The 14,670-nt window shown below is 37.6% G+C and overlaps 2 protein-coding genes across 6 annotated transcripts; one reads left to right on the top strand and one right to left on the bottom strand.

Moving 5' to 3' along the window:
* Positions 1 to 470: 470 nt before the first annotated feature.
* LOC103695997 (large ribosomal subunit protein eL19y-like) lies at positions 471 to 4,076 on the top strand. The gene is made up of 5 exons (XM_008777466.5): positions 471 to 729; positions 2,334 to 2,456; positions 2,537 to 2,850; positions 3,658 to 3,707; positions 3,801 to 4,076. The coding sequence occupies exons 1-5, from the start codon at positions 618 to 620 to the stop codon at positions 3,823 to 3,825; spliced, it is 624 nt and encodes a 207-aa protein (XP_008775688.1). The 5' UTR covers positions 471 to 617; the 3' UTR covers positions 3,826 to 4,076.
* Positions 4,077 to 5,917: 1,841 nt separating this feature from the next.
* Positions 5,918 to 12,963, bottom strand: LOC103695998 (S-adenosyl-L-methionine-dependent methyltransferases superfamily protein). Of its 5 annotated transcripts, none has more exons than XM_088713502.2 (6): positions 12,749 to 12,863; positions 12,284 to 12,406; positions 7,556 to 8,063; positions 7,070 to 7,314; positions 6,322 to 6,601; positions 5,918 to 6,226 (listed from the first exon to the last, which is right to left on the bottom strand). In XM_088713502.2, the coding sequence occupies exons 3-5, from the start codon at positions 8,002 to 8,004 to the stop codon at positions 6,327 to 6,329; spliced, it is 969 nt and encodes a 322-aa protein (XP_088569628.2). In that variant the 5' UTR covers positions 8,005 to 8,063; positions 12,284 to 12,406; positions 12,749 to 12,863; the 3' UTR covers positions 5,918 to 6,226; positions 6,322 to 6,326. The 5 variants fall into 5 exon arrangements, with proteins under 5 accessions (XP_088569628.2, XP_008775689.2, XP_008775690.2 ...); XM_089928200.1 differs by lacking the exon at positions 12,284 to 12,406 and having other exon boundaries at positions 6,055 to 6,226; positions 6,322 to 6,442; positions 6,473 to 6,601; positions 7,556 to 8,053; positions 12,749 to 12,887; XM_008777467.6 differs by lacking the exon at positions 12,284 to 12,406 and having other exon boundaries at positions 7,556 to 8,053; positions 12,749 to 12,963.
* Positions 12,964 to 14,670: the final 1,707 nt, after the last annotated feature.

Genomic DNA, 14,670 nt, shown 5'->3' with positions numbered 1-14,670 from the left:
AATCCAGGATGAGCGAGCCGGTTCAGGTTATAGCTTCGGCGGAACGATTCATCTTCTTTCGTGATACCAACCACTGGATCGTGCATCATGCAAATCTCAAAACACACTAGACGTTTCTTCCATTCATCGGCATAGATCTCGAGGTGGCTGTTGCCCGGTCCGATGGTTGATATCGCAAAAGAAGTGGATCATTCTTTCGTACGAAAGATACAGCCTGAATCCACCATTGGATGCACATGACTTGATAGCCATCCTCCAATTCAACAAGAGCAGGTCCAGGACCAACCCTATGAGGAAGATCTCTCTCCCAACCAACCAAAAAAAAAAAGAAAACAGAAATGGAAAAAACTCGCATTCTAGATCTTCTATGAGAAGATTAAATGGGCCCCACCTTTGGTTGAGTTCTGCAATGAATCGTGGAAAGTCGCATCGGCCCAAATTTTTAATAAACAAATCAGCCCGTCAAACTTGAGGCCCAAGAAATCGAGGAGAAAGGTCGCAAACCCTAGCGCCCCGTCCCCCCCGTATACAATAAAACCCCTCTCCTCGCCGCCCTTCCCTGGTCCCTCCTAAGAGGAAGCGCAGAGAGATCGACGCCAAGAGAGAGGGGGGGAGCGATGGTGTCGCTCAAACTCCAAAAAAGGCTCTCCGCCAGCGTGCTCAAGTGCGGGCGAGGGAAGGTCTGGTTGGATCCCAATGAAGTCAACGAGATATCCATGGCGAATTCTCGTAAGCTCTCTCTCTCTCTCACTCTCTCTGTTCGTTTTCTTCTAGGGTCAGCGTTAGGGTTGGGGCTCAAGAAACGAGCTCTTGGTCTGAGATGATTGCGGATGCTTGATCTTGATCTGTTGTCGATTATTTATGTATCCTTCTGTATTTGCTTAAATTTTCACTTGGGATTCCTGGATTTGGGTGATTTTTTGGTTTATAGATGTAGTTCCGTGCTATAAGAAGTAAATCAAAAATCAAATGGGGTTTGAATATGGGATTGGGGTTCTGAGGGTTGTTTACTGATTAATTTATTTTTGATGATCTGGTGTGAATTTTTGATTTCTATTTGTTGTTATAGGTTGATACACATGATTTGATATGGTTTTTTATTGTTGAAGGCAAAACCTGTTTGGTTCAGATGCCGGTCATGGGATGAGGATTTTGAGGGATCGTCTACTAATTTCTTCATGTTCTTATGACTGTCGAATTATTTTGTCATATATATATATATATATATATATATATATATATATATATATATATATATATATATATATATATATATATATATATATATATATATATATATATATATGTATGTATATTCTGTAGTCTATAAAAGAAGTGCGACGTGAGAATCTTCTTTTACTTGGGTGAGGCTGACGTGGGCACTCTATCGGAACCATACGTGTATAAGGAAATTGAATAGATAAAGCTTAAATAAATAGTATTACTGTTTCAACTAAATGATGGATGGGACGAAAGGCTTCGATTTTTAGGAGAATGATGTGGCATTAGTAAGTACAGTTATTTGGTGAATACACATGCTGGTATCTGGTCTGCTGTGGATCGTACATTCATGGTGCCGTTTGAATGTTATGTTTCATTGTTAGTGCTCCTTGGTTAGTATGAACTTGAAGCTGTTTAGCAGATTATTAGCTACGTGTTTGCAAAGGACTAAATTTTCATGTTTGGAAAAGCTTCGATGATTCTATTGTTAAATTACCTATAAGCTGGCTTTAGCTCCACATTTTTATGCTAAAAGGCTTTCTTTTTGTTCTTTAGGTGCAATATGTTTAACTTATCGTGTCCTTGGTCTATGACACACATCACTTATCATGGTCTTTGTTTTTACGCTACATATTATTTTCTGATTACATGCTTAATAATGTCATCAAGTAGCTAGTTCATATTTCAAAATACATATAGCTGCAACAGGAAATTACAAGTTATCAAGGCAACTTAGAAAAAATATTAAACAATTATCATCTTCTATATTCACGTAGTTAATGCTGTGAACTAAATACTAGGGAGTGATAATTATAGAAAATGAAAAAAATGCTTTTTAATGATGATATGCTTTATGTCACTACCACATAAATTGACCCAACATGCTAGAACGAATTTCCATTACAACCTCACAAACTGGCCCAACAAGCTAGAAATGAAACTCCATCTACACTTGTCCTGGTTACTGTCAAATGGCTTCTTTCTAAAGCTGCTGTTTTCTTAGATTTCTGGTTACCCTTGACAAAATTTGTGGAATTAAAGCATATCTCTGTCAATGAAACAGTATTCATTATTTATCATTTAAAAAGTTTCCTATTTGCTTTGAAATGCAGGCCAAAATATTAGAAAGTTGGTCAAAGATGGATTCATTATCAGGAAGCCCATGAAGATCCACTCACGTTCTCGTGCAAGGCGAGCATTGGAGGCCAAGAGGAAGGGACGCCATTCTGGATATGGTATGCCATCACTGGAAAAATGCAAGCATTAGTCTAGTGTGATTACTGTTTCTTTAGTTAATATTTTGTGAATTCTTCAGGTAAGCGCAGAGGTACTAGGGAGGCTAGGCTTCCCACCAAGATTCTTTGGATGAGGAGAATGCGAGTTCTGAGGCGTTTGCTGCGGAAGTACCGGGAATCGAAGAAGATTGACAAGCACATGTATCATGACATGTACATGAAAGTGAAAGGTAATGTCTTCAAGAACAAGAGAGTGCTTATGGAGAGCATTCACAAGTCTAAGGCTGAGAAGGCAAGAGAGAAGACTTTGTCTGACCAGTTTGAAGCAAAACGGGCTAAGAGCAAGGCAAGCAGAGAGAGGAAGTTTGCTAGGAGAGAGGAGCGTTTAGCTCAGGTGAGATGATTTAGTGTTGTTGATTTATGTTTTTATGAAGTCTGCATTCTGGATATTGAAATTTATCACCAAATGTGCAGCTTTTTTTCTGCCTATAGAAAAATGGTATTTCTGCTTGTTAGTGAACATAACTATGTGCTCCATTTTTTTAGCAGCAAACAATTTGATACACTATTTTTGTATGGTTTTCCCTTTTATCACTTCTTGTTATGGAACCTGTACTTATTACAACTTATAGCAAAATTGGGCACAGGGTTCAGCACTTATTGGCTTAATTAGGAACTAATAGCACTTTGGTTTATAAGTGGGCTGAAATCCAGGGTTCCCTTTTGTACATGTGGCCATCATAATATTGTGCCAAACAATTAATTTCTCTACTTAGTCTGTATTTGATGGGGAAAGGATTTAAGGGTGATGAGGAGTATTTTCCATAACTCAGTTGTGGGTGAAAAGGTTCCGTGGTAGAAATCTTTTTCCAAAAAAAATCAGTATTGAGCGAATTCTTTCTTTTGAAAACCTAGTAGTACTTATTTTCTCACCTACTAATCGTCCTTGGTTAGCAACTTGATGGAAGAGTGCTATTTTCTGTTTATTTGGAATTGTCTCTCAGTTGTTGGATGCATGATAGGCCAATTATTTTATAACTGGATATCATTTGATTCATACTATAATATGTTGGCGTATTTGTAAGCTGATTTAGTTTTCTTTCAAAGGAGATTTCCATGTGCCTATATGTGAAGCCAACATTTTGATCAACCACTTTCCTGAACACATTTTGACTTTTCCCCTTTACTTGCCTGTAAACAGGGTCCAGTTGAGCGAGCACCAGCGGTAGCTTCAGTCTCTCAAACTGCCGAGTAAGGATTTTATAAGCATTATCATTTTGTGCTTCAGCCACTTCGAAATATATGCCTGAAGAATTGAGTAACTGACATGTGGCTCTCTTGTAGGGCGCCTAAGAAGGCAAAGAAGTGAAACTTAACTGCAGCAGCTTATATGGTCTCATATATATCATCTGGAGAGTAGTTTTTTCAGAGTTCGAGCTAATGTCAATTTTCTTTATTTTAATGTTTCATGAGAAATCAACTGTCTTGAGACACAGGTGTTTCAAGACATATTTGTAGTTTATTTCAAGTGTTTTGTGTTAACCTGGTATATTTAGTATTCGGTTGTTGATTGGATGACCGGGAGCCTAATACTAATTATTCGAGCTATTGGATTTGATATATTCTCTAAACTCTTATTATCAAAAGATCATGTAATTTAGAAATTCTTTATTTTATATCTAATGGTCAAAAATATGTATTATTAGGATTATATAAAATATTTATTTTGACTATTAGACACATAAGCAATACCTAGATTAGATCTTGAAATTATATAATTTTTTTAGTAGTAAAAAATTTAGAAATAATAAATCACATCTAATAGCTTGAATTATTGATACTAAATTCTGTTTGGCTAGGATCCATACTTTTGGGTTGTTGGTGAGTGCCTATGTATGTATGTATGTATGTATATATTATCGTTGTTTTCTAAAAGCTCGCTACCATTTGTTTAGCTCTCAAATCCAGGTTCATATTATGCTCATACGTTGCCATTTCTAGTTTGTTTTATTTTACTTTTAATAATATGTATATGGTATGGGAATATTTATAGGTGATTTGGCTAAATTGACAGAATTAATCTGACCCAGCTCCACTTGATGTAAGCTAACCTCACCAAATTTGATTTTGATCTGAAGCTCAAAAAATTAAGGTCCAGTTGGGTCTGGATTAAGGTCTCAAGATCTCGGGTTAGACCTAGTTGACCTCCAACCCGACCTAGCACGCGGAATTTCCGCCCATAAAATCTGGAAGGCGGCCATCTCATAACAGCCTTTTGGCTGTATCATTATTAATTGAAATACAAAAGCTTAAGCTCATAGAAGGAAGGATCTATAAATATATAAGCACCACTAGAATCCATAATCTATCCATCTGATGTAGAACTTTTCTTCAACAACAACCACCTCGAAGCTCTGGGTATCCTCTCAGTCAAGGTTTCTTAAGCTCAGCTTAGCATCCATTGTGCTATACTACATCTCCCGGTCCTGCTACCCTGCTGATTTATTCCAGTCTTTTGTCTGCTGATGCCTGTGATGTTTTAGTTGTAACTGAGGGGGAAGGTTTATGTTCCTCCTCCCTGCTACCAAGGAAAAAATAAATAATTCATCTGCTGTAGCAAAAAAAAAAAAAAGGAAAAAATAAATAATTGACTTTGTGCAGTGCTAGGTCCTATGGCGACGGCATTTTGTTAGGTTTAAGCTCAGCATCCCTAGGGAAGCTTCTATAAAAAATATTCATGTTATCCAATATTGTTTGTACTTAGCTGGAAATTGCTGTAATGTACTTAGCTGCAATCTGATGATGAGTTCCTGGACATATTTTGTTTCAGTCGCTGGTGTGTAATTATAGACGATCATTTTTTTTTCTTTTACCTATACGTGAGCCTAATTATATGCACTCATGCGTATTTTGTGCACGCCTATACGTTGTTTTCTTTGTAGCACGCGAACAAGTTAGTGATGCGTATTCCTTCAGCCTTCAGGCCTTTTTTTTATATATAATAAAAGCGTATCATGCTCTGTCTTGATGCTGCCTTCACCATTCTGTACAACTTTAAATACTCCGCAATGGTTACCAGTTGTCTCGATTGCCTGTTTATTGTGGGCTTTAAACCACAGGAACACCGATTACCAACACTACCTACAGAAGGGGAGGTCCAAGAATAAAGCTCGCTTGCACGGTTACCTTACAAAAGAAGGGTTAAATATTTCTCAGATCTATGTGTTACCTTTTCTTTTAAAAACAATCCCTGGAAAACTTTCAATATTCTTATTTTTTTTTTCCAAAAACCCACAAGAAAATTAGTGTTTGGGAAAAACCATGCCCCTAAGCCCCTGTAGTAGGAGAAAATTAACCCAGAGTACATTGGCAATTTTGTATGTTAAAGATTCATGTTAAAAATTAAAAAAAAAATCAAGACTGAAGAGCTACAGGTAATACAAATGCCACATGCTGCAATGTAGAAACAACTCTTGTTCAATTTACCATTAACTAAATTCCGCACCATCAATTTAGTCACTCGCATGATATTGGCCATGGCCACGATTTATCACACTAAATAAGCAAAGGTAATTCGTAAGGAACCTTAGCCTGACCCTTTCTCAAAATAGTAATAATTAGATGAAGGCTTATTAGGCCATTGACATTCTGTGTTATGGGACCTGCAGACCATTGGTAGACAATGTTCCTTCAACAGCTATTAATGACAGCCAATACAGGTAGGTCCTCAGTTTTCAGTGTATGCAAAGCCCCATCCTCCATAAGAGTACCTGATAATAAACGGTTCTCTCCGTGATGTCAGGCAACAGATATAATACGACATAATTTGGCTAATGAGTAAAAATAATTATATCAACTAACCCACCTATATCAGATACATGCAAGTCTTGCAAATGTCAAAAATCCAGTATGTCCTCTTGCCTCACTGCATGGCCTAACCATGACGGCAGCAGTAGTTTGTTCCATACTTCTTCCATTGTTTCCTTTTTTTTTGCTAAATCTTCCATTGTTTCCTTCACCTGACAAACATTGCCTTCTCTTGCGAGGGAAAGGCCCCAGAGGAGAACCCTCACCACCTCCATTTCCATCCATTCTTACCTCTTTGATTTCATAAGTCCGAAGAAGCACCTCAAATGTCCTTACATCTGCAACGTGCAGAAAAAAAATTTATCAATTTTTAAAAACATGTCTATCATCTTCGTAGGGGCCACAAACAATAGATCAGTGAACTTGCACAAGTTGGGCCCATAAAAGGTTTGCTAAGACCAGAATACTCGAGAATTTCATATGAATTGAAGAGGGTCTCATCCCTCAGAATTGAAGCTTGGGACTCATTATCTGGAAACTTTGAAACTGCAAGTTTCTTCTGTTTCTTTCTTTCTTTCTTTTTTTGAAATTGCATGATTCTTCAAAATTAAACGAGCTCTTCTACACATCAAGAAGAAATATGGCCAAGTCAGGCAAATAACTGTATAGTTGAGCTCAAAGGCTGGAGAACTAGCCAAGCACAGAATCAAGTACAGCCTATAAAGGCGTAAAGGTAAATTGCTACATATATCTAGTATCAGAAAGAGAGAGAGAGAGAGAGAGAGAGAGAGAGAGAGAGAGAGCACCTGTAAAATTTGATTTTAAAGCCTCACATGAGCGCTGCACTTGCTCTATGCATGGAGAAAATGAGCATAATACACCATCCTGCTTCAACATTCTTCCAACGGATGGCATTGCTAACCAAGGTTGGGGGAGGTCAAGGAACACCGAGTCAGCAGACCCACAGAATTCTTCAGGAAATCCTTCCCCTTGAATGTCCCGGACAGACACTGTAACCAAGCTGCTCAACCCATTTCTCACAAAGTCGTCCCTGTGAGGACGAAGAGGCCAAAATTACAATTGATAAAATAATTCTAGAATTAAAGATATTTTACTGAAGAGTAGATATGAGCAGGAGGTTTGAGAGAAACCCGCTAGTTGCAAACATGAGACAGTTTCTATCTAATAAATAAGTCTTCCATCATACATGATGACATTGTCTAATGGAATCATTAAACTGGCGGTAAGATAATGATCTTCTCATCATGCAATGCAAGGATTAGATGGCCCACCTAGCCAAAGTTGCCCTTTGCTCATGAAAATCGAATGTGTAAACATGGCCAGAAGGAGCAACAGCTCTAGCAAGAGAGGTTGTTAGAGAACCACTTCCTGTGCCAGACTCGAGAACCAAACAACCAGGCACAATTTCCAGGTAGGATATCACAAAGCTAATATCAGGCAGATATAAAATCTGAGTCCTGTGGCTCAGGACCAGGGTCCATAACTCAGGAGTTGGGGCTAAGAGATAAACAAAACCACCCTTGTTGCTCAGCACCTTGGACCCAAAAGGCTTTCCTATCCAGTCTGAATGTTTAAAAATTCCAAATCTATTCTGGAACACTGAACCCTTCTGCATTTTGATAGCCTTCATGGTATCATGTCTCTCATATACAATAACCAAATCCTCTTCGCAAATATGCTGCTCAAAACTGTTCCTCTTCGATGGATCCATCGGCAACATGCTTGCAATCACGTATAAGAGAGAGCACTCTGCTCTAAAATGATCCTACCTGCAAAGAACTAAATAGGATGTGTAAATATAGTAGCCGGTGATTACCCATCTAAATGAAAACCAGACGTAATAAAAGCATAGAAGTAGAAGCAGCAATAGACACAGAACTCAAGGACCAACAGGGAATATGTAAATAATTGTATTGTCAGAATTTAATTACAACTAATAGGGTCTAGCAATCCACCTTCCAATAGAAGTTTTATTTCAAATTTCTGAATTCTTTCATGTCTAAATTTTCTGTCTTTTATCTGAAAACTAATGCCATTGAATATCTTCATACATTAGACAGATAGATAGATAGATATAAAACTCATAATGGCATCAAAAGCAAATTCTTGTGCATGCTCAGGCTAAGACATTTCTTGGCAATGTTGTGGTACAACTTCTTGAGGAGAGAGGTCTAATAACTTCTAGATGATGCTCAATTTGATGGAGAATACATGATCATTGATGAAATTCAAGAGAGATTGCAGGAGAATTCACAAGTAATGTAAATCATGAATGTGGTTATGGCATACAGAATTAGCATTGCGAATGAAATGGAAGTTATTCACTTAAACAAGCTAAATGAAATGCATAAGTATCTTAATTTATTCGGTCAAGAAGTCTATCTTGTGGTAAAACCTCAATTACAATCTTAATGCAAATGAATTACAACTTATGTTTACGCTGTTATCCAGATTTGTCCAAGCATCCAATGATTCTGACACTTCAATTTTTATAACATCCAACTCAGGGATGCTGCACAGATAGGTGATATAGAAGATATATAAATATATCTGAATTTTTGACTCGTATAAAATTACTCATGAGTTTCTCCATATTCATGACTCAGAATCCAGTTATTTAATCTGTCAACCTAGCTGATGTTAGCCTCGCCATTATCCACTTTGAAGTCCTAGCAAAATAGAATTTAAAACATTCTAGTATTCTCTCTATTGCTTCCATCTAGATTATAAGCATTTCCCACAAAGAGTTGGAGCATTAAAACGGTTGATCACCCAAAGTTCCCAACTAGATAAGGATTCACGTTTACAATTTTTGACTAGGTAATAATTTGTTTACAGCATAGGAACTCGCTATATGATTAAATATATACAAGTAAAACGACATTTTGACAGATGGAAAAGTGTAGGCTTGAAGGAGATCATATAGGATGACATAATTGGCTTGTACACTGATAGTAAAAGAGGCATATCAGTAGGCATAGGGATTAATGGTTTGTTGCAGCATATCTTAGTCATTCATAGAAATCCAGGAAACCTATTATTGCATTTTAGCTGTTAAGAAGGTGGAAAAGTTGCAAGTTGATTCAAGTGTGTGGAGATTGGTCATGTAGCAGAAGTTGCTCTACAAAGGAATGCAGCAAAAATTAGTTGACATGAAAGCAAAAAGGACAGCAAGCTAGATGGTGGAAACTAATGTAGAAGGTGAAATGACTATTGATTCACAAGTTACTAGCTTTCTCCGAAGCAATTGCTAAGGAAACATTCATGAGATAAATAAGTCTGAAATCAAGATTATCCGCCACAAATTGTTGTAAGATCTTGGCAATAATCGAGGATATACAATGTATATTGTTTCCACAGACTAGAGAACCATTCTAAAAGTTGTTCTTTACAAAATAAACAACCAAGTGCTTGCTCAGATGGTATCAACCCTTGCCACTTGGGCAGGGGGGAGGGGTTTGCTTCCCATTGGAGTCATCTCTCAAGGTGTGGGGTAGAATGCGGACATTAACCCCTCCTAACCTCAAAAGAATAAAAGGCAAGAGGAGCTTAGTGATGAAAAGAAATTCAGTATGCTTCTCCAATTTCATATTTGTACTGTAATACAGACACCATAAATTCTGAGGTTGTTCCAATGGCCGAAAAATCATAAAACTTCATGAATATCAAATGCCGTGTCACACTGGGGCCTAATAAGTCTCATCAGTCAAATAAGGCTCGTTTCAAATTCTCCCTAGTGAAAGGTTGAACAATTTTTAGCCTAAGAAAATCAAGATGATAAATTTGAAGTCTACGTTCACAAAGGAACACAGGTGACACTTAGAGAAGAAAGAGTGCAAAAGGTTCAAAACCAAAGGCTGAAAAACAAGGAATTGATATCACATCAACATGATGAAGATCCATTACAATATGATGAGGATTCAGTAGACTTGGATAAGATGTGTAAGTTGCATGGGCCCCCTTTAAGTCAATCAAGGCCAAAGAATCTAGAACCCTTGTTTGTTATTAGGGGGGAAAAAAAATTATTATAATCTTCCACAAGAAAATTATGAGTGTGAACACGATGTTTACTACATGAAGTTGATCTTTCTTCTTCTTTGTAATTTCCAATTTATGTTATATCCGCTCCTTTTTGGATTTGTTGAGAAGTTTTCTCTTGCTTTAACAACTCAACTCCACTCAACCCAACTAAGTGTTAATCCTAAACTAGTTGGAGTTGGCTACATGAATCATTTTCCTCCATACCACTCAATTTGGGGCCATACTTACTATTAGATGTTGAGATATCAAATGTTTCTTTACCACTTCATCCAAGTGTTTTTCCTCGCTTAGCAGTGTCAAATATCCAAGATTGCAATGCTTTCTTTATTTTTATCAATCTTTCTTTTTCCCCATCTTGTTCTTCTTTTTCAAGTTAAATGGTCCAATATTTGACGTAACATCATATACAAACTACACTACAAATCTAGGATCTACCCCTTAAAAACAAGGACTGCTGATCTGCTTAAACAATTTTCCCATTTCTAGACAAACCTCACCTCTCCTTTTCCTAAAATCTTGTAACTTTAACCAACGATTGCATCAGGATGCCCTTTTGCTTTTTTGGGTTTTATGGCCCTTCAAGTACTCCCCATATCCTTCTCTCTTTAGCAATTTATGCCATGAGGCACTATAAATTACAACAAAAGCACCTTCCCATACCTGAATTAATTGACTTGCTATTCCTTGCCTATGGATGTTGGTATAGTCATCCCTATAATGGACTTCTCCATCAGCAGCAAGCACCCTGGCATATCATTCATAGGGTCCAAGACCAAAAAGCATGAATGCCTCGCATGTCACTTTTCATTCAGATTACATTGTCTCTTGCTGGGAAGCAGCTCCAAAAACTATGCTCAAAATCATTCAATCATTCTAAACCCATCTACTCCTACAATGATCAACCTTCCTAGCCATAAAGGGTCTTCCTTGTTGAGGTCCAGTATGCTGGTGCAACTTACAGCTCTTCATATGTTTATAATCCAAGTTTAGGTCATAGGTGCATAGGACGACCACAAGGAGATCACATTTTTTTTTAAAAAAAAAAGTTGCCTTTCTGACTTTTGAGGAGTTGTTTTGAGCTCCCACTTGACATGAAACCCAAGGAAATCAACATCATTAGTTTCCATTTTTCATCACACGTATGCAAACTAGCTTTGCTGGTTCCAAAGCTATATGGATGATGACATCATGTTCTAACATTAAATGAGAGTTTTAGGCACTGAAACGTACGCCAAAATAGAGTCATGATTCAATCGTACATAATTTAGCATTTGACCATTTATGATAAAATTAATTCATAATCAAAGAAAGTAACATAAATTAAAAAAAAGTACGACCCCCACGGAGTAGTTCGAAGGCTATGGTGGTATGTCACACTCAACTGATTTTTTCTCTTGAAAATTCTAGGGTTCTATGTAACCAGAAACCTCAATGAATAAGGTTTATCTCCACATGATCACCCTGAACTTGCAGTTCATCAGTTTTTAATTGACTTGTTCCTGAAAAATTAATATGCTCTTATTTGATGGGTTAGATTCCAACTATCAACTATGAACCATTATGGTTTCAAATCACCAAAGTTTCTCCTATCTAATCACCCACATTCATCAGCCCATCAGTTTTAACCATGTGCGCCCTAGGACAGGTTCTTCCCACTCTTTCACTTCGAACTTTCTCCGAACAACTATCATGCCCAAGACTCCCCATTCATGGGAAAATTAGTTAGCTTAGATTCACTTCAAAAATTCGGCAAAGAAAAAAGTTACGATCTTTTACCAGGTAAAAGAATCGAAAGCAGTCGAAGACAAAACCCGACAACCACTATTCACAAAACAGATTCATTTTTTATGGATATCGAGATCAAAATTACAAACTTCAGACAAGACTGGATCCATTAGGAAGCTAACTTGGATATACTCATCCAGGGTTGGAAAGTAATAGCCAAGGGAGAACCTTACCTGATGCCGCCGGGAGAAGTAAGAGGAAAAAGAGAAGGGAACGACGATGCCAGACCCTCCAGAGAGGGCAAGACCACCAGCGAGGCTGGAAGAAAGGGAGGTCGCTCAGCCTTAGTCGATAAACTAGAGTGTACACGGAGGAGGAAGTTAATTTCTATTAAAAGAAGAAAGCAACCAGTCATCAGCTCGGGACCGAGCAGAGATTTGCGACAGCGTGCAAATCGAGAAAGTATGCCAAGAAAGAAACCGATGATCGCTTGATTCGATAGGAAGGCGCAGAGAACCGACAAAATTAAGCTCATTCGCACGAGAAGAAAGACAGATCGAGAAGGGTAAAAGACGATCAGTTCAATGAATCCGATTGGACGCGATGCGAAGCGGAAAAAAAATAAAAAAATTGGGAGAGAGAGAGAGAGAGGAGGAGAACGAGGAGGAGGAGGAGAAACCGAGAGGAAAGCAGAGTACCTGGGACATGGCGGCAGCGGCAGCAGCGGCCGCGGCGGCGGCGGCGGAGATGCGGCAGGGCCTCGGACGAGAGACAGGACTCAGGACGCCCTTCGTCCTTTCTTTCTTCTTTTATTTCGTTGCCCTGCGCCCTAACCCTCCGTCTGGGAGTTTTGGAGGAGAAAAGAGAAGAAAAAGGGAAACTTTAATAAGGAGGGAAAAGAAAAGAAAGGGATAAAGTAGATTTTTTCTTCTTTTATTGTTTAAAAATTTTAGGAGAGAAGAGAAGGTACCTTCTTTTCTCTTATTAAAAAATTTGGAGGAAAAAAAAAAAGCATACTCTTTTTAACACTTTTACTAAACTACCCTTATTATAAAAGATACATGCTTATGAGTAGAGATGTAAATGGATCGGATCGGATCGAGTCATGAGTGACCCCGACGCAAGAAAATGCAGTTATGGAGATGGAGCTCCATAGAGATGCAGTAGATGGGTATATGGATATGGAAATGACATATAAAAGAAAAAAAAACAAAAGATGCCCTAAGATTATATTTATCTTTTTAATTTGGTACTTTTTTAATTTATGGATAAAATAGGTATTATAAAAAAAATTATTAAGTTTCAATTCTTTTCTCTTCAAATCCTTTCCCTTATAGGAGGAAAGAAAGGAGAGAATTGGAGCTCAAAATTTTTCTTTCTATACCCTCCTTTTCTTTTTTTTCTCCTCACTAAAAAAACTCCCAAACGTCAAAATTTTTAACTTTTCCTTCCATTCCATTCCTTTCTCCTCAATTCCAAGTTTTCAAATGGAGCCTAAAACGCGAGATGGAGGAGGCGGCGGCTCGCCGTGGCGGATAGGGGATCCCTACTTCATATTAGGGGCTGCAAAGGTGACAATCGGGTCGGACCATCGGTCATATCAGGTGTGGGTCAGATTACAAAATCTAGAATCTGAATCTGCCCTACTTATTACACGTACCAAAATTTAAAATATAAATTTATCATATCAAACCTATTTAACCAATTTAACTTATTCAATAAACAAATAACGTATTATCTTGCAAAAACTGTATCACAAGTTAACTTGTATAACTTATATAACATCTGACCGGTTCAATCATTAAATGAGTTAAATCGATTAAAGGGTTGGAACTTAAATCCGACATAATTATTAAATAGTTTAAAAGGTTGATCTTTTCGTGAACTGAACCTATTTAGCCTAAATTCAAACCTATTCATTACAGGTCGAACGTGAATCGAGTTGATTTTTTCCAGCCTCATGAATATTGAGTACAATGACCAACAGATACGATCGTTTTGTGGATTTTGGACAAGGGTGGTTTTTGAGTTAAATAATTGTTTATGGTGCGAACTCGGATGTCTCCGAACCCACTGAGCTGATATGGTGTATGGATAACCACCCCATCGAAACCGAAACCGGTCAGATTCCTTTTCCAAGGGAAGCAAGTCATGCATGCTGCATGCATGGATGGACCCGATTGAATAAACTGCCCTGAAATTATTATAATGACTTTATCTTTTTTTTTTTTAGGGTGTGTTTGGTTTGTAATTGGAATCAGAATCGAAATCAAAAATAGAATGGATTGGAACGAGAATCGGAATGTCCATATCCCCCAACGTGTTTGCTTCATAACCAAAACCAAAATCAGTTTTTAGTACTAGGGAAATGTAGGGATAGGATTTTGAGGGATTGAGAATTATCCTCATTTTTCTCTGAAATATGAATGAGAATGAAACTCTCTCCGACTAAGCATGTCATTAGTTTTTATTTATAGGCACCTAAAAAAGACGAGAAGGCATAGGAATTATTTTAGATATTTACTAGCTTGTAACTCATGCAATGCATGGGATACAATATTTTCTCATCTTTTTTCAAATGAAATGTACTATAATAATATAATAAATACAAAGTTTTAAT

The sequence above is a fragment of the Phoenix dactylifera genome, chromosome 17 (assembly GCF_051530095.1).
Source record: "Phoenix dactylifera cultivar Ajwa chromosome 17, Ajwa_hap1_PhDact_Kaust_v1.1, whole genome shotgun sequence".
NCBI lineage: Eukaryota > Viridiplantae > Streptophyta > Magnoliopsida > Arecales > Arecaceae > Phoenix > Phoenix dactylifera.
The sequence above is the reverse complement of the archived record's forward strand: the minus strand, read 5'-3'. Positions and strand labels throughout refer to the sequence as shown.

Bases quoted from the DNA above. Each gene is read 5' to 3' on its own strand.
- LOC103695997 (XM_008777466.5), top strand. From the start codon at position 618: ATGGTGTCGCTCAAACTCCAAAAAAGGCTCTCCGCCAGCGTGCTCAAG. The intron at 730-2,333 runs GTAAGCTCTCTC...TTTGAAATGCAG, and splicing joins GATATCCATGGCGAATTCTC to GCCAAAATATTAGAAAGTTG. The intron at 3,708-3,800 runs GTAAGGATTTTA...GCTCTCTTGTAG, and splicing joins TCAGTCTCTCAAACTGCCGA to GGCGCCTAAGAAGGCAAAGA.
- LOC103695998 (XM_008777467.6), bottom strand. From the start codon at position 8,004: ATGTTGCCGATGGATCCATCGAAGAGGAACAGTTTTGAGCAGCATATT. The intron at 7,315-7,555 runs GTGGGCCATCTA...TCGTCCTCACAG, and splicing joins CAAAGGGCAACTTTGGCTAG to GGACGACTTTGTGAGAAATG. The intron at 6,602-7,069 runs GTGCTCTCTCTC...TGCACGTTGCAG, and splicing joins TTTAAAATCAAATTTTACAG to ATGTAAGGACATTTGAGGTG.